Below are 21,136 nucleotides of genomic sequence, written 5' to 3'. Positions count from 1 at the left end.
GCGGGTGATATACGGACATAATGCATGTCAATGGGATTGCAGATGTCAGCGGATGACCATCCGCTGACATCCGATTTGCGTCCTTTCAGTTCTGTTCTGTTTTTTGGAACGGAAGAGAACCCTATTTTTTCTTCCGTTTTAAAAAACGGAAAGGACACAAAATCGGATGTCAGCGGCGTCATCCGCTAACATCCGTAATCCCATAGACATACATTATGTCCGTATATCATCTGCAAATGGATGGGATGATATGCGGACATATGGACCGGATGACACAAATGTCATCCGTGTCCATGAAAAAGAAAAAAAAAAGTGCTGGAGCGGATCGCAATATGGTCAGCTCCATGTGAAAGAGGCCTAAAGGAAATCTAACAACAAAAGTTGTATAGTGTGTATTCAGCTTTAGTCCTGTAGTGCTCCGAAATTTTCTTAGCAGTTGCCAATTTTTTTTTTCTAGGTTTAAAAGAATACGTGCAGACTATAGCCTGTGTATATACCTTCCTTTTTTTTTTTTTTTTTTTTTAAGATCTGTTCTTTTGATACCCAGGTGCCCCAAATTCTGAGCCAACAACCTAAATATATATTGTAGTGTTGGTTCTGGCCCTGCCATCTTTATGTCCTGTTGGCTGGTCGATGCTGAGCGATCCAGAGGCTGTGAGTGCTGATTATTCTAAAAAAAATGCTAGATATCTGCCTGTAATTCACAAAACCGATAACCACTAAATCAGAATGCCTGCTCTACGTACTCAAGGCCGGTGAATTACACTACTGTAACCTTTACATGAGCAGAACAGCTGGGCAGCTATTATGTTTATAAGGAGAGATCAGCGATGGCAGATTATACATTTCTTGTAGCTCAAGTTTCCTTTAATATTAGCCAAACGTGCTCTGCCTTGCTACAATGATGCTCATACTTTGTTTTAATCAGTCAAAAAAATGTATCCGTAGCAATTTTAATAGCTGCACATTTAGAAGTTATCTTTTCCAGCGCTGTAGTCAATTTTATTTCCTATCACATTGCTTTTTATTAACAATTTACTGACTTGCGACATCATCTGGTTATTCACCGTCTGCATGTTTAGTCCCATACAGGCCTGTGGCTTTGTGTAAACTGTACTTTCTCTCTCTTAATAAGGAGATTTCTGAGTGCCTGGCCTTAAAAGGAGGCAGTACGAGGCTGCGGATTTCACACTCATGTGTAGATTTTTTCTGTCTCACACAGATATATCAAAACTTGCATGTATCTGTGTGAAGAAGCATGTTGTTGCAAAGAGAAAAGTAAAGATGTAGGAAATAAGGATTCTCTTTGGATGTTTGTCTCTATTACATTGTGAACATTTGCACTGCTTAATGGCAGATTTGGAACCAGACAGTCATGAGACTGCAACCTTTACACTGCTTGATATGTGCATCATTGTTACTCAGACAGGGTGGTTCCCTAGTTTTGCTTCACTAGAAAGCACATTCAAGTTTCAGATCCTGAACTGTGTATAGGTTAAAAGAACACGCATGTATAAGCAAATTTAACAAATGTGTGACTAATTCTGAAAAACAATCTAGACCTGCCCCTATGACAATTAACAAGGCCATTCTTTGTTCCAATTAGCTTTTACAATTTTAATGGGTTGAAAACATTTATTGAATTGTTAAGGGTATAAGCTTAAAGCGGAGTTCCAGGCACAAAATCGATATTTCTCTAGCGCTCATTGACAGACGTAGTCCTCGGTGATACACCACCTTCGGGTTATGTTGCCTCCACAGGAGCAGGACTAGACAGGAAATTAAAAAGCTCTGGCCACACCCTAGGGGCAGTCCCAGAGGGTATATCCTCTCTCTCTCTCTCTGCCTCAGCAAATCAGTTATTTTCTGTCTAGTTAGGAGTAAGGACCTAGATACCTTGCTGGGATCTTAGGTCCTGGCAAGATTTTTTTCTTAAAGGATTTTTTAGACAGCTTTTTTTCTCCAGTGTTCCTGTGAGATCTTCAAGCAAGAAAGCTGAACTGGGCGACGGGCTGGATGTTGAGATCCGGTGGTCACCCCAGTTCAGCCTACGAGCGCGTGCAGGCCATAGCTCCGCGCTGGGTCGGCCGCGACAAAGTCCCATTAAAGGACTGACCATGAGTCACGGCGTCCATATCGGTCGACAGCCCTCCCGCCCCGGTGGAGAGGGGTACTGTCAGGAGTTGGTGCCCGCCTGGTTCCGGTATGGTGAGTAGTATGTTCCCCCTTTTCCCCTGACGGGTCTTGTGGTGAACGCGGGCCCCTCTCTGTATGGTAAGATAGAGTCCCTCTCTATCCTATAAATGACACAGATCCTCCTACTTTGAGTGTGATTTTATGTGCAAAAAGCCAGGAGGCTTGGTTTGGGAGCTAACAATCTAATTGTATACATAATCTGTGGCATTCTGGGAATCTTACGGTGATAAGAATAAGCTACCTACCAGTCAGAAGCCACGGACATGTAGACTGCCTTCCTAATCAGATCTCCAGCTATTAGCAGGCCTCCCGAATGGCCATGCGGTCCGCCAGGGCCGGTACCGCCAACCACGCCAAATCCCCATGCAGAGAGAGTGTTGTGTGCCCTGCAGCACACCGCTATTCAGTACAGGCCGCCGCCATTTATTTTTTTTTGCTGGATCGCACGAGCCGCCATTTTGGCGTAGCCTCGTGTATCCAGCATGGGGGCGGCCATGTTTGAGGTGATCCAAACACCTCGTGGAGCTAGGGGAGGCGCCGGAAGGCATGCAGAGGGGCGGAGCCGCCTCCTTTCTTCCTGGGCAGCCAGCCAAAAGACTTCCTGTTTGTCAAGACAGCGCTGTAACCTGTTGCAGTTAAACTCTGAGCATCAAGTGGTGAGCCTGGGGGTCTATCTCTCTCTCTCGATCGATAGGGATCCCTAGCAGGTAACACTAAGGGGCTTTTTGTGGCGCTGGGGGTCTGAAAAAAAAAAACGTTTTTTTATTTTTGAATTATATTATCCAGGAAGTGACTGGAATTATCATGGACCCTGCCACACATATTCCCCCACCTGTTTCCCTCGAGGGGGCCACGGGACTCGCCGGTGCACAGAGTGTAGAGTCATTTACAGCAATTTTGGAGTCTATGGTGGCTCGGGTGGAGGCGGCCTGTCAGGGACGGGGGTCAAGGAAGCGACCCCCGCCTACCCCTATACTATCTGACACCTCTGACTCTGATTCAGAGATGGTCACTGCAGTTGCAGGTTCCTCTGCAAAGGCTGTTATCCCAGGTAAAGCCCCCTCAGACAGTGAGGAGGACGCTTCTTCTCCTGCTATAATTCAGGAAGAAGCATTGGTGGACGCACTAGTTGTGGCAGTGCAGGAAAACTTAAAACTTGAGGCTTTACCGGCAGAGGCAACTGAAACAGAGATTCCTTTTGGTACTAATAAGCCCATCAAAACGGTGAAGGTTTTTCCTGTACCCAAATGTTTCGGTAATCAGATTAAAGGAGAATGGGAGCATTCTAAACGTACCTTTACTATTTCCAAGCGTATTGCTAGACGCTATCCGTTTGAGGAATCCATCATTAAGAAATGGACGGTACCACCAGTGGTGGATCCACCTATTTCCAGGCTGAATAAAGCCACGGTTATCCCAGTGGAGGACACTTCGTCCTTTAAGGATCCGGTGGATCGAAAGATGGAAGCAGAGTCCCGCACCATCTTCTCTCTGATAGGGTCAGCATTTAGACCAGTAATTGTTATTGGTCTAGTTTCCCAGACACTTACGGAATGGGCGAAAATGGTACGCCAAGACCTTAGGGGAAAAGATATTCCCCAGGAGACATCTGATTTGATGGAACAGATTATACAAGGGCTACAGTTTATCTGTGACGCAGCCTTGGACACTACTACCTTATTAGGGCATGCATCTATGTCAGCGGTGATCCTCAGACGTGTGCTGTGGTTAAAATGCTGGTCAGCTGACCTAGGTTCCAAAAAGACCTTGACAAATCTCCCTTTTCAGGGGAATCGTCTATTTGGGGCCAACCTAGATGAAATCATCAAGGATGCCACTGGGGGCAAGAGCACTTTTTTGCCACAGGCTGCTAAAGCTAAGGGACCTCGCAACAAGCGAGGACCTTTACCGCCCATAAAGGGCGCCCGGCTGGTACTAGCGGGAAAGGCAAGACTCCTCCAGGAGGGTTCAAGAAGGGCTGGTCAGACAAGCAGAGGACCAACCCAGCCAAACCCGAAGCAAAGGAGTACACAGCCTGAAGGTGCGCCCCCACCCGGTTTCAGGGTGGGGGGACGTTTTCACCGGTATTCAGGACATTAGATCGAGCTTCAACCACTACTACCGGTGCGATTCTTCCCTTCCAACATTTAAGTACTACAGGAAGCGGTAGTTACCGTTCCCTGAATAGATCTTTTCCTTTACCTTTTCCTAAGATTAGTCCCTATACCTCACAGGAATCTGATCTGGTTGACCAGATAGGCCAAGTAGCCTCTAGTCGGGTGACTTCGGTCCCTGAGGTTCAACCAGAAAAGATCACCCTTCCTGATAACAATCAGGTATCTGATAAATGTGTGGGAACAGAAAACGACCAGACTTTCTCGGATGGTCGGGGCCAGATACCTCTAGGGACGCCTGGTTCAGATTTTATCAGCGCCAGTGGTCCTAGAAATTCTAGGCTGGCCTCCTCAAGCCGGCCTGGCCGACTTGGACATGCTAGTCGCAGACGTTCCGTGGGAACTTCGTCTCAGGGAGTGTCTGTGGTCTCAAGGACCAATTTACCATCATGCTTTACAGTCGCTGGGTTTAATGGCCTGGCCATTGAGACCCAAGTACTGAAGGACAGAGGTTTGTCTACTTCAGTCATTCCTACCCTTATTAAAGCAAGGAAAGCGACTTCCAGCAAGGTCTATTATCACACATGGAAGACTTATATTGCGTGGTGCGAATCTTTAGGATTTCCTCCACGTACCTATTCGGTGACTCGAATATTGGCCTTTTTGCAACAAGGGGTTGAGCAGAAGCTAGCCTTGAGCACCATCAAGGGTCAAGTTTCAGCATTAGCAATCTTCTTTCAGAAACCTTTAGCTACCAAGTCCTTGGTGCGGAATTTCATCCAGGGGGTGCGGCACCTGGCTCCTCCAGTCCGCGTGCCCTTACCGCCCTGGGATCTTAATTTGGTTTTGTCGGTTCTACAGAAACCTCCCTTTGAAAACATCAGGGAGATTCCCTTGCTTACTTTATCCCAGAAGGTGGCCTTCTTGGTGGCTATTACTTCTGCTCGCAGGGTGTCAGAACTGGCTGCATTATCATGCCAGTCCCCATACCTAGTGATTCATAGGGATAAGGTAGTACTTCATCCTAAGCCATCTTTTCTTCCTAAGGTGGTTTCAGATTTTCATCTGAATGAAGATATTGTACTACCTTCCTTGTGTCCTCAGCCCAAGCATCATCGGGAACATGCGTTGCATTCCTTAGATGTGGTTCGGGCAATCAGGGTATACCTGAAAGCTACGGAATCATTCCGTAAGACGGATTCACTTTTTGTGATCACGGATGGCCCCAGAAAGGGTTTGCCTGCATCTGCCGCGACCATTGCCAAATGGATTAGACAAACGGTGGTACAGGCTTATTCTATTAAGGGTCAGAGTCCTCCGTTCCCTGTTAGGGCGCACTCCACTCGAGCGCTCAGTACTTCCTGGGCCTTTCGCCATCAGGCGTCAGTGGTCCAGGTATGTAAGGCGGCCACGTGGTCGTCGGTACATACCTTTACAAAATTCTATAAAATTGATGTGACGGCATCGGCGGATGCCTCATTTGGCCGCAAGGTTTTGCAGGCCGCAATTTGAGGAGACCGGTGGTCTACCTCGAGGGTTTTTTTCTGTTTGAAAAAAAAAAAAAAAAAAAAATTTTCTCTTTTTTGTTGAGTCTCATCAAGGATGAGCATTGTAAACTTCTAGTTGGCACCGGTTGGGCCTTCTAGATTGGGATTTGATTTCCATTTTCCCACCCCTCATTTGTGATACTGCTCTGGGACGTCCCGAAGGTGCTGTATCACCGAGGACTACGTCTGTCAATGAGCGAGAGAGAAAAATGGATTTTTGTAAAATCTTACCGTAAAATCCTTTTCTCTTAGCTCATTGACAGACGTAGTCCCCGCCCCTCTGTTTTTTGAGTTGGGTTGGGTTAAAATCTCTAAAGACTGCTTTTTCACATAACTGATTTGCTGAGGCAGAGAGAGAGAGGATATACCCTCTGGGACTGCCCCTAGGGTGTGGCCAGAGCTTTTTAATTTCCTGTCTAGTCCTGCTCCTGTGGAGGCAACATAACCCGAAGGTGGTGTATCACCGAGGACTACGTCTGTCAATGAGCTAAGAGAAAAGGATTTTACGGTAAGATTTTACAAAAATCCATTTTTTTTTTTTTTTTGTGCCTGTCCGCTTGTTCCCCTTCACCTGAAAAGGAATTGGATAGTTAGGTTTTTTTTTTTTTTTATTTACTCACTTTGTAATTGAAGATCGAATATACTCACCTAGTCTTCACTTACTCCGTCTGTGCCGCAGCTCCGCCGTCACTTCTGGGCTTGCACTGATTCCTGGGAGCTGAACGTCATCGCTCCCAGGAATCAATGCGACGGCACCGGCCCCGCTCGTCACTTTCGGGCGACGCTGCATTCCCCTGCTAAACAGCTTCTGGGCATGCCCAGAAGCTGTGGAGGAATGCGGCGCCGCACCGGAAGTGACAAGAAGGGCCGGTGCAGTCGCATTGATTCTGGGAGAAGAAGACGCCGAAGAGGACCGCGCCGGCTTCAGCTGCCCACAAGAGAGATGGAAACGCTGTGGAAGAAATTTTATAAGTGAGTATTTCTTCTAAAAGGTAAGTGCGAACCGGGACAGATCAGAGGCTAGCCATTGTGGAATGTACTAGCCCTGACTGTCCCTGGGGTATGTTTGTTGAAAAATGTATTTCTGTGCCCGGAACTCCGCTTTAAGGTTTGATCTAAATACAAGTTTGGACCAAACCTTGGCTGCTCAGACGAATGCCCGAGCACTTTACCTATTTAGTGGGAGCCATCCGTCATGTATAAATGTTTTATTACTACCACTATCCTGCTGTCAGTGGTTGTTTTTAGAACCCCCATGATTGCAGGTTTCAAAGTCTTTTAATACCAATGATGTCCCGAGTCCAATTCACTTACATAGCCAAGAATCACTGGTCATGTATGCAAAGGGGCGAGGATAGATTAAATGACTGTTTCACCTTTACAGAAAAAATACACCGAACACCCAGACCACTGGCTTGGCTACAGGGGTGCTGACAGCCCAGCAGCCTCAGAAGGAAGTATAGCGGGAACCATGAGGAGAGGGAGCGTCCAGTGTTCACCTTTTTTATTTCTGTAAAGGTGAATTAACACTTTAACAAAATAATGCAGAGGTTCACCCATAATTCGCACCAAGCCCTTCAGGTCTGGTGTGAATTTTAAGTGGGAATGCCATGCAAAAAAAATAGTGAGCCCCCCCCCCCCCCAAAAATACAGACCAGACTCTTGTAAGAGCATGCAGGCCAGAAAGGGGAACCCCCCCCCCCATAGCAAAACACCTTGTCCTTATGTTGATATGGACAAGGCCTTCCTCACAACCCTGGGCTAGTGGTTGTGGGGTTCTATGGGCAAGGAACTTATTGTAATCTGTAAGCCCCCTGTGATAATGGGACCTTTTTAGATACTATCCTCACTCATTCACAAAAAAAATGTAAATAAAGACAACTACAGTTTGGTTTGTAAATATGCAGTGTCACTGTGGTTGGTTGTATACATTGTACGGAGGCACCACTTCACAGGCAGGGGCAAGGCATCTCCCAGGCATAATATTTATTGCAATTTTGCATTTTTTTTTTTTTATTTAATTTAAGAAGTCCATTTAACCACTTGCAGACCACCAACCAACAATGTACTGTGGATGGGCGGGCCGCACAGGCAAAATGATGTACCCGTATGTCGCTGCCTGCTCCTGGGTTTAGGGCAAACGCATGCACGCCCCCTGTGTTTGTACACATTGGGAGCCTGTCAGCAAATTCCAGCCAATGATTCACAGCTGGGACCTGCTGATCGGCTGTGTACAAGCAACACCGAGCGCTGTACAGAGAGAACGATCTCTGTTTATCTCTGCAAAGCAGGGATGAGAAACTTGGAGATCTAAGATCTGTACAACATGGCAAAATGCTAAAGCATTTTGAGGTGAAAATATTTTTTATTAATATAGGAAAATTGTAACAAAACTAAATCGAGTATTAGACATTTTGGGGGTCTAGTATCCAAAATTCAAAAACAAATAAAATCCAACAACAGAAAGCATTATTGGAGTTCAACAAAAACAGTTTTTATTATATTAAATAATTGGGAACCATGGAGCCATACAAATACAGAGTTATACCAGAGAAAGCTTTTGGCTATCCCTCATAATAAAATATAAAAGAAAAAACAAGAGAGGTGAAAAAAACTGGCGGGCATCAAATGACAAAGTCTGTAAGAGAAAAAAATGAATCCTTTTTAAATATAGGGGGGGGGGGGTAAAATGAAGAGAAAAAGGAGATTCCCTGATTCCAAAAGGGTTGGATCCGCTCTCATTCCCACCACATGTGAAGATAGGTCCCAGTCGCTCTGTTACACCGCCAACAGGAGTCCGATGTGGAGGGAAAAATGTTCTGTAATGTCTGTGGATCCCTATACCATCGTGAAACAATTTTACATTTCTTTTCTTGCGAGTAACATGAGATGGAGGACTTAATGCGTAAAAAAAAAAAAAAAATAAAGAGGTTTGCCATTCACGTTGGTAAATGTCTTGCCCAAGTCCCTAAACCAGTGCACGGTGTATGTAGGCAGATCAGGTTGGGTGAGCGTCTGGATCAAACAATAAAGGGAAAATAAAAGATGGCCAGGGGTTTCTCGCACAGCACAAATCCGTTCTAACTCCGTAGGTGGCCTGTGTACATTAGGGCAGAGAGAGTGGGTTCTGAAAAAGTACTTAAGATGTAAGGAAGTTAACCAGTCGGTCGTATCATGTGATGCGACCGGAGGAGGCCAATGAGGACGCACAAAATTAAGTGTGACTGGCCAGGAGGCTCGAGTAAATGTGCCAACCACGAAGGCCCCCCTCTCCGATAGGGAAGGCTGGGTTATCAAACAATTGTGTGAGCAGAGTGATCCGAGGAGAGGGTAGAACAGAGACCCCCTTGTATACCATAGTTTTAGTGCGGAGTGTGTCAGCGGGGAAATAGAGTGCAGGCAAGAGATTTCCTGGCTATAGCCCCAGGGAAGGGCCTGATGATATTTAGATGTTTCAACTTCCCCTTTTTGTTTTTTTTTTTTACCATAGTTGGTGAAAATGTTACAAGAATTTTCTGCCATATTCATTCTTCATCTAAGGCTCGGTTTCCACTACCGCGGCTACGAAGTCGTGCTACTTCTAGCGCGACTTCGTAGCTAAAGTTGTTTGCGGCTTTCAGTGAGACTTGTCCCTCATTATAGAGGGAAGTCGCACTGAAGCCAGCTCAAAAGTAGTGCACGAACTACTTTTGAAGTCGCCGCAACTCAAGTCGCGGCAGTGGAAACGGGCCGAATTGAAATCAATGGCTTTTGACTTGCTGTGCGACTTGACATGTGTCAAGTCGCACAGCAAGTCGCACTAGTGGAAACCGAGCCTTAATGTTTCTAATTCACAAGCCATGAATCTCGATGTAGATGAGCTAACCGTACAAATGTTAATGTCCTCATTCCTATTCAAGTGGTCATCACTCTTCTACTTAGATATACAAATAACACCATCCTTTCATACACCTTATTACCTAAATTACCCATTCTTGTTTAAAAATCAGAAAACCTTAATATATGGACATTACCCCATCCTTTATGGGTTAGTTGTCTTTATGCCAGAAAAGCAATCATTCTCCATGCAATCCTCTGTTCTCTTCCAATAAACATATAAAAAAAAGTATTAGATTCCTTTCAATTTAAAATCTTTACTTTTGTATGGTGAAAACTTAAGATTTAAAAAATGTACGCAATGGGGTTATTTTACCAAAACTGGCGAGAGCAAAATTTGGTGCAGCTGTGCATGGTAGCCAATGAGCTTCTATCTGTTAGCTTGTTCAATTAAGCGTTGACAAAAAAAATCTTGAATGGTTTCTTTGCAAAGCTGCACCAGATTTTGCACACTCCAGTTTTAGTAAATCAACCTCAATTTATTCCTAATGCCCCATACACACGTGCAGATTATCTGCAGACTTTTGTCTGCAGACTTACCTTTTCTATGTAGTGCAAGGGCCTGCCGGATTGCATACAAATTGAAAGTGTTTAGGTTTGACCTCATATTATATGGTTTTGGTAAGTCTGCAGACAAAAGTCTGCAGATAATCTGCACGTGTGTATGGGGCATAAGGGTCAAGGGGGTCTTGTAATGCCCAATGTCCTCAAATATTTCCAACCATTTTTGATGAAAAAAATCTTTATGGTCCTCACAATAAGGGCAGCGTAGGAGTGTGTCCTTTAATACAAGATACACTTGCATGCAGTTTCTTTAAATTTCAGCAGTGATGAGGCTATCAATTTTTATTAAATCAGCAGCTTAATTTGCATAAATGCAGCTACAAAACTACAGGGAACCTCACTATTGATTTAGGCCTTTTTCACACCTAATACCAATGCGGCTCACAGCAGTGGTCTGATGCATCGCTGTTCTCTTTTTTTCAGGGACGACTGGCTTTAATTCGGACCTGAAATGGAGCCAAAGATGCACGGGACCCTTGTGCAATGCGCTTTGCGGCTGTTACGGAGATATGTGAACCGGCTCCATTTAGAGCCGGTCACAGTCTCCAGTCGTGCAAATTGGATGCGGAAAACCTGCAAAGTGTGGAACCCAGGCTTTTCGTTCTGTTAAAGCCAATTATTTGTAATTTTCAGTCCAAAACATTTTTGCTGCACCCCTGTCCTGGTGCTGTTTTTTTGTGCTTAGGTGAGTTATTTGGATTTATTTCCACCTCAGAGGAATTGCTGTCTCGTTGCACATCTTCTATAAAAAACACTTTCAGGCTGTAGATGAGTATAACAGGGTCCCAGAGCTGGTAGTGGTGCTTGATCGCTTTCATCTTTAAAGACATGTAAGCTTGATTCTTGTTCACATAACCCTCGCCTGTTTGTAATGCTGCAGTTTGGAGACCACCACCACCTCTAGAAACTCCTGTCTTCTGGAAACCTGTGCTTTTGAGAGATCCTGGTGCTGGAGGATGACCACTTTATATCTAGCTACTGCTCACTGTCAGCACTGGCAGGAGGAGAGCACAGAGGGGTATAATAGAATGCAGTATATGCAGGAGGGTATGACAGCAGATAGTATGTGCTGGAGAGGATTATGGAGGGTATAGATTACTCGAGCTAGTGCACTGCAGACACTGGGAAAAGTGGTACAACACAAAGATGTGGAGCGTGCATCCTGATGTGCACACGGATGAAAACACAATTACATCAGAGAGCGATGTGGCCACTGTTTGTACTATAATAGACTGTATTAGTTAATAGAGTAAGCAGTTCTGGAAACATTATAGAGGACTTCCAATCTATGGTTGAATATTAAGAGAGTCAGCCTGTGCCTCTCCACCATTCAGGAGAAGCCTTCTATTTTTTTTTTTTTTTTATATAGTGAATACAAGACCTCCTCTAATTGGCTTAGGTGGAATTCATGACATCATCCACCTGCCTCTCCATCTTAGCCAATCATGCCACAGATAAAGCATGCAGTCATAGTCAAAACATGCTAAAAAAAAAAACCTTCCATTTTCCTTATCCTCTATATCCAAGGACCAATGGAGTATTCCAAAGTCACTATCCTATTTATAGAACCAGGTTGAGTTGATGGGTGCTTTGTGACATAGCTAGTAATCACGTTGAAAGCAGCTATTAAATTATACTCAGCTAAGGGCCCTAATATATGCTACAAATTCTTCACACCATTATATCGCCATTACCAGCCTGGTGTATGTGGCTATATGCATTAATATGCAGGTAGTATGCATGGTCTGATTGACAAGTTAGGAACTGTCATTCATTATGTGAATTGGATGATATGTGACAATGAGGAGATTTACTGAAATTGGTACATTTACAATCTGGTGCAGCTGTGCATGGTAGCCAATCAGCTTTTAACTTTAGCTTGTTCAATAAAACCTGAAAGCTGATTGGTTTCTTTGCACCAGATTTTGCACTTTCCAGCTTTAGTAAATAACCCCAAATGTCTGGCAATGTCATTTATTTTTTATATCACAGTTGCTTCAGCATCTAGCAGAAATGTTGCTTGGATCCTCAAGGACCTGGACCACCTCAGCAATGGGTAGCTGTGGTATCTAACTAGCCCTGGACAGGGTTTTTTTTCCCCCCTTTCTCAATGACCAGATGAAAGGGAGAGGCTTCTATTGAAGTGGGGACAAGAGGGGATAGACTCAAAAGATGGGGGGATTCAGTGGTATAAATATATAACCGCTACTTTGGGGTCTAGGTTGTAGGAGGGAGACCCATTAGGGATGCTGTTGAAGAACATTAAACATTGAAAATGTGCATAAACCATGCACATTTTGTGGCTAATTCATCAGTTAGCTTTGCGCGTTGAATTGGGTGTTCAACCTATTAGCGCCGACAGCACACAAATATGCGGCCTCTTGGCGGATGGGCCTTGGCGCCGAATGGCCGCAATGTTGCAAAAAACAGCTGTCCTGAGAGCGTGCGCCCTGCATGCTCCCGGTAAAATTATGGGCGGTTAACCACTTGCCGACTGCCTCACGCCGATCTACGTCGGCAGTCAGCCCCTCACAGGCAAAGTGACGTAGGGCTACGTCACTAGCTTGTGGGGGTCTAGGGAGCGAGCGCGCGCCCCCGGAGGCGCGCTCCCGCTCCCGCGTGGTCACGGACCCCCCCCGCGCGTGTGACCGGCGGACCCGATGTCCGCCGGTCACTCGGCGATCGGCGGGGGAGAGGGAGAATGTCAGGCAGCTTGTGTAAACAAGCTGCCTGTCATTCTCCTTGCTGTTAGGATACTGATCACTCGGATCTAGTATGTAGATCCGTTGATCAGTGTCCATACAGCTCAAGCCCCAGCCAATCACAGTAGAAAGCACGCCCCTAGGGATACACACAGCCCCTCCCTTTCAAATAAAGTTAACCCCTTCACTACCAGTGTATTTTTACAGTAATAGTGCATATATATAGCACTGATTACTGTAGAAATGTCACTGGTAACCCCAAAAGTGTCAAAAATGTCAGTCAAGGGTCCGATCTGTCCGCCCCAATGTCGCAGTACCGCAAAAAAAATTGCAGATCGCCGCCATTACACGTTAAAAAAAAAAACAACAAAAATGACAGAAATCTTTCCCTTTGTTAGTAAACGCGATAACTTTTGCGCAAACCAATCAAAATACGCTTTTTGCGGTTTTTTTTACCAAACATAGGTAGCATAAAACAAATTGGCCGAAAAAGTAAAAAAATTTTGATTTTTAAATTTTTTTTTTGGAGAATTTCATATAAAAAAATGTGAAAAATATTGCTATTTTTGCAAAATTGACACTCTTTTTTTGTTTATAGCGCGTGATCAAAAAATCGCACAGGTGATCAAATACCACCAAAAGAAAGCTCTGTTTGTGGGAAAAAAAGGACGCCAAATTCGTTTAGGTACAGCGTCGCACGACCGCGCAATTGTCCGTTAAAGTCACGCAGTGCCGAATCGCAAAATACCCCCTGGTCGGAATGGGGGTAAAATCTTCCGGGGCTTAAGTGGTTAAGTAAAAGCAGAAATTGGAAACTTTCCGATCATGCAAAAGCCGATCACATGATCATAAACTCTGCCCTGCCTCCCACCATCAAAAACCCCTTAAAGGGCTAGGAGATGCTGGCGCCAAGAGGTTAAAGAGGAACTTAACTCTGTACGCTGTGCATCACGAAAAACAAACTGATGGCAAATGACTAGTACCCAGTACTGCCTCTGCAGCTAAACTTTCCCCCATTATGGATTTATCATACCTTTATTCTATCTAGTGTCTCTGTGTAGAGGCAACCATCTTGGTAGAGGCAGGGTTCTGCTTTCTCTTGTCAGAGACTCCAGCAAGGAGAACAGAGAAAAGCATAATAGTGACATTACCAAATTAGACTAGTAGTCAGAGGCAGTAGCCCCTTATGTTCACTCTGAAGATATACAGCTATGAGGCAACAAGCACAGGAGTACAGGGGAGGACTGGGGCAGGGGGGTAATTGCCCCCCTGGGTGGCTCTGATGTCCTGTAAAAAGGCTACACCACTTTTGCCACAGACATGCCTAAAGGATTCCTTGTGAAGAGAAGTAAAAAGTCTCTGCCACTGACTTACTGAGTGCAGGATGAAGACAAGGACAGAGCGCATGCCTCCCTCCCCAGCATGGATGGTGTAAACTGTGTGTGAGCAGAGGCCGGTTCCATGCCCCACTTGAGACTCTCCTCCCCTGACCAGCCCCAACAAGCTGTTCCAGTTCTCCCAACAGCCCCCTGCTGGCCAGGTTGGAAACCAGGATTCAGCCGATGAGTAGAGAGTACCTGGAGCAGAGCCTCAGCCTGGAATAGGGGTCAAGAGGAGGACAGGAAGAGGGAAAGTGGGGGGGGGGGGATTGCTACACCATGGGCCTCTGGTTTATACTTGCCCCCTGGGCTGAAAGTTGCCAGTCTACCCCTGCAGGAGTACCTAGGCATCCTTACATTTCAGGAATAGCACTGCTATCTTCCAGAATCCAGAAAAGTTGAAAATTTTGCGGAATACTGCTTGGACACAGTTACCCTTTCTAAATGTTCTCTATAATATATCACACTTTAACTTTTAGAGTTCAGGTGCAAAATTGAGACAAATAATTTCTACAAGGCTGTTGGCACTTTTAAACTTTACAAACTTTTTTATCTTTTATTGCACACATAATTTAGAAACATTTAAAACACTATATATACGATTCAAGAAAGTTGGATGTTTAGAAATTCAAAGTTGTTAATACAGTAATCCCCCGCTCCATCGCGGTTCAGTTTTTGCGGTCCCGGTAATTCGCGTTTTTTTTTGTAATGTTATTTTACTATATAAATCATTAAAAATGAAATATTTTTGTGTTTTCCATAGCTCTTGCTATGTCTCTTAGTATCTTTTATGTGTTTAAATGAGCTTCTATTGTTTTAAAAGTGTGTTTAAAGACCTTAAAATGCTTCTACACGTACAGTGACAGTAAAATAAACATGCCTACAATGCATTTTAATAGGGTTTTTCTATTTCGCGGAATTTCACTTTTCGCGGCTGGGTCCGGAACGTAACCCCCGCAATGGAGGGGGGTTTACTGTATTCAGATTTCCAACCCCCATCCCCCATTCAGCTCAAGAAGTGGCTCACCAATATTTTCATGAAGTTTCAGCATTGTCAAATGTAATAATTTCTGTATTCAAAAGTGACCACTGCCAAGGGGGATAAGAAACCCCCGCATGCTGTCATGGGGGGCAGTTTGCAACCATGGTGAGCTCAGCTATGAGAAAAGATTAGAGGAACTGAATTTATTCTCTCTTGAGAAGAGGGGATTAAGGGGGGATATGATCACCATGTATAAATACATTAGGGGTCCATATAGTGAACTTGGTGTTGAGTTATTCACTTTAAGGTAATCACAGTGGTCTCTTTACATCTAGAGGAAAAGAGATTTCGTCTCCAAATACGGAAAGGTTTCTTCACAGTAAGAGCTGTGAAAATATGGAATAGACTCCCTCCGGAGGTGGTTCTGGCTAGCTCACTAGATTCCTTTACAAAAGGCCTGGATTCTTTCCTAGTAGTAAATAATATATCTGGGTACTAATATTTATAGGTAAAGTTGAACAAGGGAAAACTCGATTGCCTCTCGGGGGATTAGGAAGGAATTTTTTTCCCCTGCTGTAGCAAATTGGATCATGCTATGCTGGGTTTTTCACCTTCCTCTGGATCAACTAAGATTTTGTATAGGTTGTGTTTTTTCATTGATTGAGCTAGATGGACTTGTCTTTTTTCAACCTAACTATGTAATTATGGTAAATGTCACACTCTAAATATGGGTGTAACATAGTCTAAAGGCCCGTACACACGTGCAGATTGTCGGCCAAAAAGATTCGGCCGATTTTCGGCTTGTTAGTATGATGCTTCCGACAGCCGACAGCGCACTTTCGGCCGAACAGAATCTGTCGTGCAAGCATTAAAATTTTTGTATGCCGACACCAGAACGGCCGATTGTTCGCCAGTCAGTACAGAATTCGGCCGACAGACAGCAGATTTGCAAGACTGGGCATGCTCAGAAAAGAAAAAACACAGGGAAAGTTAACCATCACATCACTTCTGCAGTCGGCAGACAAAATTCGTGTGCAGTCTTTTGCACTTTTCAGCGGACACGACAGCCCGGGGACAAAAGACGGCCGATCGGTCGGCCGACGATCGGTACGTGTGTACGGGGCTTTAAAGTTGGAGCCTTTAACCCTTCTAAGCTCATAGTTATTGCCAGCAGTGGCATTTTTATTTAAAAAGTATTTCATATTTTAAAGTAAAATAGTTTCTATATGACAATCAGAATATTCCTACTGGATAACATTTAAGTCATGTTTGGAAATTACAACAGAAAATCATTTCAATAAGGAGAATTGAGAGATATATGAATCTGGCTTCAATGATAATCACATACATTTTATTTGTATTAAAAACATTAAAATTACAGCATTGTTTAGGTTACATAACATGTCAAATTTCTAGATGCGTTGCCTTTTTCCTGTTTGTATGAAGTCTGTTATTGTTCATGCCATTGGATCGTCCATAAAGTTTGACTCAGGCAGAGTTGTATTCATAGTCATCCTCAGAAGACATCAAATGCTAAGGAAAAAACGTGAAAGTGCTGAGTATGTTTATTGACAAGCAGAAATCAACTCTTATGTTAAAACCTTGTAAGAAAGCAAATTTAAGAATGTTGCGTGTGTATAATATATATATATATGCAGTATATATACTGCTCATTTAAATGAAAGGAACACGTTTTAATGAGAGTATAGCATCAAGTCAATTAAACTCCTGGGATATTAATCTGGTCAGTTAAGTAGCAGAGGGGTTGTTAATCAGTTTCAGCTGCTTTGGTGTTAATGAAATTAACAGGTGCACTATATGGGCAACAATGAGGTGACCTCCAAAACAAGAATGGTTTTGCAGTCGGAGGCCATGGCATTTTTTTCCTCTACTCATCTTTTCTGACTGTTTTTCACTAGTTTTTCATTTGGCTAAGGTCAGTGTCACACTGGTAGCATGAGGCATTACCTGGACCCTATAGAGGTTGCACAGGCAGTCCAATTCCTCCAGGATTGCACATCAATATGTGCCATTGCCGGAAGGTTTGCTGTGTCTCCCAGCACAGTCTCAGGAGCATGGAGGAGATTCCAGGAGACAGACAGTTACTCTAGGAGAGCTGGACAGGGCCGTAGATGGTCCTTAACCTATCAGCAGGACCGGTATCTGCTCCTTTGTGCAAAGAGGAACAGGATTAGCACTGCCAGAGCCCTGCAAAATGACCTCCAGCAGGCCACTGGTGTGAATGTCTCTGACCAAACAATTAGAAACAGACTTCATCAGGGTGGCCTGAGGCACTGTGGAGCTCGATTGGCATTTTCCATTGAACACCAGAATTGGCAGGCCTGCCACTGGTGCCCTGTGCTTTTCACAGATGAGCAGGTTCCCCCTGAGCACATGTGACAGACATGAAAGAATCTGGAGAAGCCGTGGAGAACCTTATGCTGCCTTTAACATCGTTCAGCATGACCGGAGCGGTGGTGGGTCAGTGATGGTCCTGGGAGGCATATCCATGGAGGGACGCACAGACCTCTACAGGCTAGACAATGGCACCCTAACTGCCATTGGGTATCAGGATCAAGTCCTTGGACCCATTGTCAGACCCTACGCTGGTGCAGTGGGTTCTGGGTTCCTCCTTGTGCACGACAATGCCTGGCCTCATGTTGCGAGAGTATACAGCCAGTTCCTGGAGGGTGAAGAAATTGATGCCACTGAATGGCCCCCCACGCTCACCTGACCTAAATCCAATAAAACACTTCTGGGACATTATGTGATGGTCCATCCACCACTGCCAGGTTGCACCTCAGTGTGTTCAGGAGCTCAGTGATGCCCTGGTCCAGATCTGGGAGGAAATACCCCAGGACACCATCCGTACCACACCTTGCTCCGATGGTGTCATCCGTACCACACCATGCTCCGATGGTGTCAGACATGCATACAAGCACGTGGGGGCCATGCAAACTACTGAGTATCATTTTGAGTGGCTGCAATGACGTATTAGCAAAATAAACTAGCCTGCTGCATCATTTTTTTTTCCACTTTGATTTTTGGGGTTCAGCCCTCTGTAGGTTGATCATTTTTATTTCCATCAAACGATGTGGCATCCTTTCGTTTCTAACGCATTACCCAGTCCATGTCAGTATAGATATTTAGCATGAGATTTTTACCCATTAAGATCTGATGTGTTTTCAAAGTGTTCCTTTAATTTTTTTGAGCAGTGTATATTTTCTCCTTGCACAAAGAAGCAGATACCGGTCCTGCTGATGGGTTAAGGACCTTCTACAGCCCTGTCCAGTTCTCCTAGAGTAACTGCCTGTCTCCTGGAATCTCCTCCATGCTCTTGAGACTGTGCTGGGAGACACAGAAAACCTTCCGGCAATGGCACGTATTGATGTGCCATCCTGGAGGAGTTGAACTGCCTGTGCAACCTCTATAGGGTCCAGGTATAGCCTCATGCTGCCAGTAGTGACATTGACCCTAGCCAAATGCAAAACTAGTGAAAAACAGTCAGAAAAGATGAGTAGGGAACAAAATGTCAGTGTCCTCCACCTGTAAAACTATTCCTGTTTTGTAAGCTGTCTCGTTGTTGCTCATCTAGTGCACCTGTTGTTAGTTTCATTAACACCAAAGCAGCTGAAACTGATTAACAACCCTCTCTGCTACTTAACTGGCCAGATCAATATCCCAGGAGTTTAATTGACTTGATGCTATACTCTGAATAAAAAATGTTCCTTTAATTTTATTTTGTGCAGTGTATTTATAGTCTGTATATAATAAAGATTGCTGATTGTAAAATCTTGTTTTTTTTTTCCTTAATAAAAACACATTATACTTACCTCCTTTGTGCAGTTGGTTTTGCACAGAGCAGCTCCGATCCTCTTCTTCTTGGGTCCCTCTTTTGTGCTCCTGGCCTCTCCCTCCTGTTGAGTGCCCCTATAGCAAGCAGCTTGCTATGGGGGCACCCGAGCCAAGCTGCAGTTCCATGTTTCCATTCAGACATGGAGCTGCGGTTCAGCCCCGCCCCCTCTCTCTCCTGGCTAACTGACTTTGATTGATTGACAACCTTGGGAGCCAATGGCGCCGCAGCTTTGTCTCAGCCAATCAGGAGGAAGAGTCCGGGACTCATGGACAGAGATGGGACTCAGGTAGGTATTAGGGGTGCTGGGGAGGATGCTTCACACAGAAGGCTTTTTATCTTAATGCATAGAATACCTTAAGAAAAAAAAAACCTGACTTTACAACCACTTTAACAATTCTGGTGCATTCCAAACTTTTTTTTTTTAAGTTTTGGATAGAGTAGGGAACTGTTGAAACTCTTGTTTCTTATTGAAAAATAGTTTTCGCTGTCTCAGGTAGGGAGAGTAACCTTCTTTATTTATTACCAGGACAGAAATTAAAAGGAAATCCATAATTTGACAGTCATCACTGTAACAAAAATTCTCTGGGCCTTGAATTTAACCCCTTCCTGCCGCCTCCTTCAGGCCCTTAAGGGGTTCTAAATGCCATTAGGTGGAGGTGGGCATTCCGATCATGTTACTGCTGTGATTGGCTGTCACAGTGATCACATGATCAGAAAACTTCCAATCGCAATTAGGCATCAGGAGCTTTCCGGTACCCGCCGGTAACTGTGCTGGTAGAGAGTAGGAATCGCCTTGGCGAAGAGAAGCGGAGGAAGATCAGCGAACAGCGGAACGTCTCTTTCAAGGTAAAGTTCTACTTTAGATAAACCTTTGTAAATTGGCCCTATAGTGGTGTGTAATACACACTGTAAAGGTATTGTAAATTTAATTTAAGCAGACCAATGAAAATATTGTTTCTATTGGTATATTCCTTTTTATATTGCTACTAAGTCACTTTGGCATGGTAACAAAAATGTTACTTCTCTATTATTACCTGGGCTCATTTATGCCTGTAAGTTAGGGGTTTCTTGTGAAAATGTAAAAACCGGGAATACGACTGTGAGAATAAACATCTGGGCTTAGAAGGTACTGCTTGGAATTATTTCAAGTGTGAGATAACATCATGTATAGAATGTGGGTACCCAGCATAATCTGTACGACCTTCACCCCCCCCCCCCCCCACTCCCAAAAAACACATTTACACAAATGAAGGTCTACTTTATAAAAATAGTTTGAATGTTGTCCCCTACCTTAAAAGATGGCAGTTACGAGTTATTACATAGGTTCCCGTGTAGGTCAAATCACAACGCACAGCATTATTAGTGAAATCGGATTCCAGGACTTGGAAATTGGGGTTCACAGAGACCTGAAATAATAATTTTGATTTGGCTTGTATCACATTAACTTCTGTAAATATAGGTGCATGTCGACAAAATACCTCCTCTACTCACTTTGAGGATATACTTCCCAGGAGGAACATCAGTTATATCAATCCACTGACAGTCAATATTGGCATGATATGTATCATAACATCCCGGGCTAAGCCCCTGAAATACAAGGACACAGTATTATTCTGGTTAGCATCTGGTATGAAGGGAATCAACAATCATTTATTTACAGGCATCATGCCTTACCATTTAAAAGCTATATACGGCAAACAAAACAAACTTAAAAGAACTCCAGAAAATATTTAATTTATTTAAAGCTGCCAGGTTACAATTAGTAAAATCTCAGGAGGTATATGCCACCTTCTGGATCGCTGCCCATTCTTCACAATTTATATCTTCATAGATGCCAGGAAGTATACAACCGGAGAGTTACAACTCTCCTACATAGTACAACTGTCGTTTCTCTGCTGCTCTTCCCCCCATGTCTATTCA

At 44.2% G+C, this 21,136-nt stretch overlaps 1 protein-coding gene across 1 annotated transcript in view; it reads right to left on the bottom strand.

Moving 5' to 3' along the window:
• Positions 1-16,786: 16,786 nt before the first annotated feature.
• LOC309560504 (uncharacterized protein) overlaps positions 16,787-21,136 on the bottom strand; it is a gene marked incomplete at its 5' end in the record, with an annotated part of 35,064 nt that continues 30,714 nt past the window's right edge. The window contains 3 exons of the mRNA XM_082264135.1: positions 16,787-16,893; positions 20,507-20,622; positions 20,708-20,803. Of these exons, the coding sequence (XP_082120261.1) occupies positions 16,887-16,893; positions 20,507-20,622; positions 20,708-20,803 (219 nt within the window). The 3' untranslated portion in view covers positions 16,787-16,886. The remainder of the gene's footprint in view (positions 16,894-20,506; positions 20,623-20,707; positions 20,804-21,136) is intronic.

This window comes from Pelophylax lessonae, assembly GCF_965119305.1.
Source record: "Pelophylax lessonae genome assembly, chromosome: 1".
Classification (NCBI taxonomy): domain Eukaryota; kingdom Metazoa; phylum Chordata; class Amphibia; order Anura; family Ranidae; genus Pelophylax; species Pelophylax lessonae.
The sequence above is the reverse complement of the archived record's forward strand: the minus strand, read 5'-3'. Positions and strand labels throughout refer to the sequence as shown.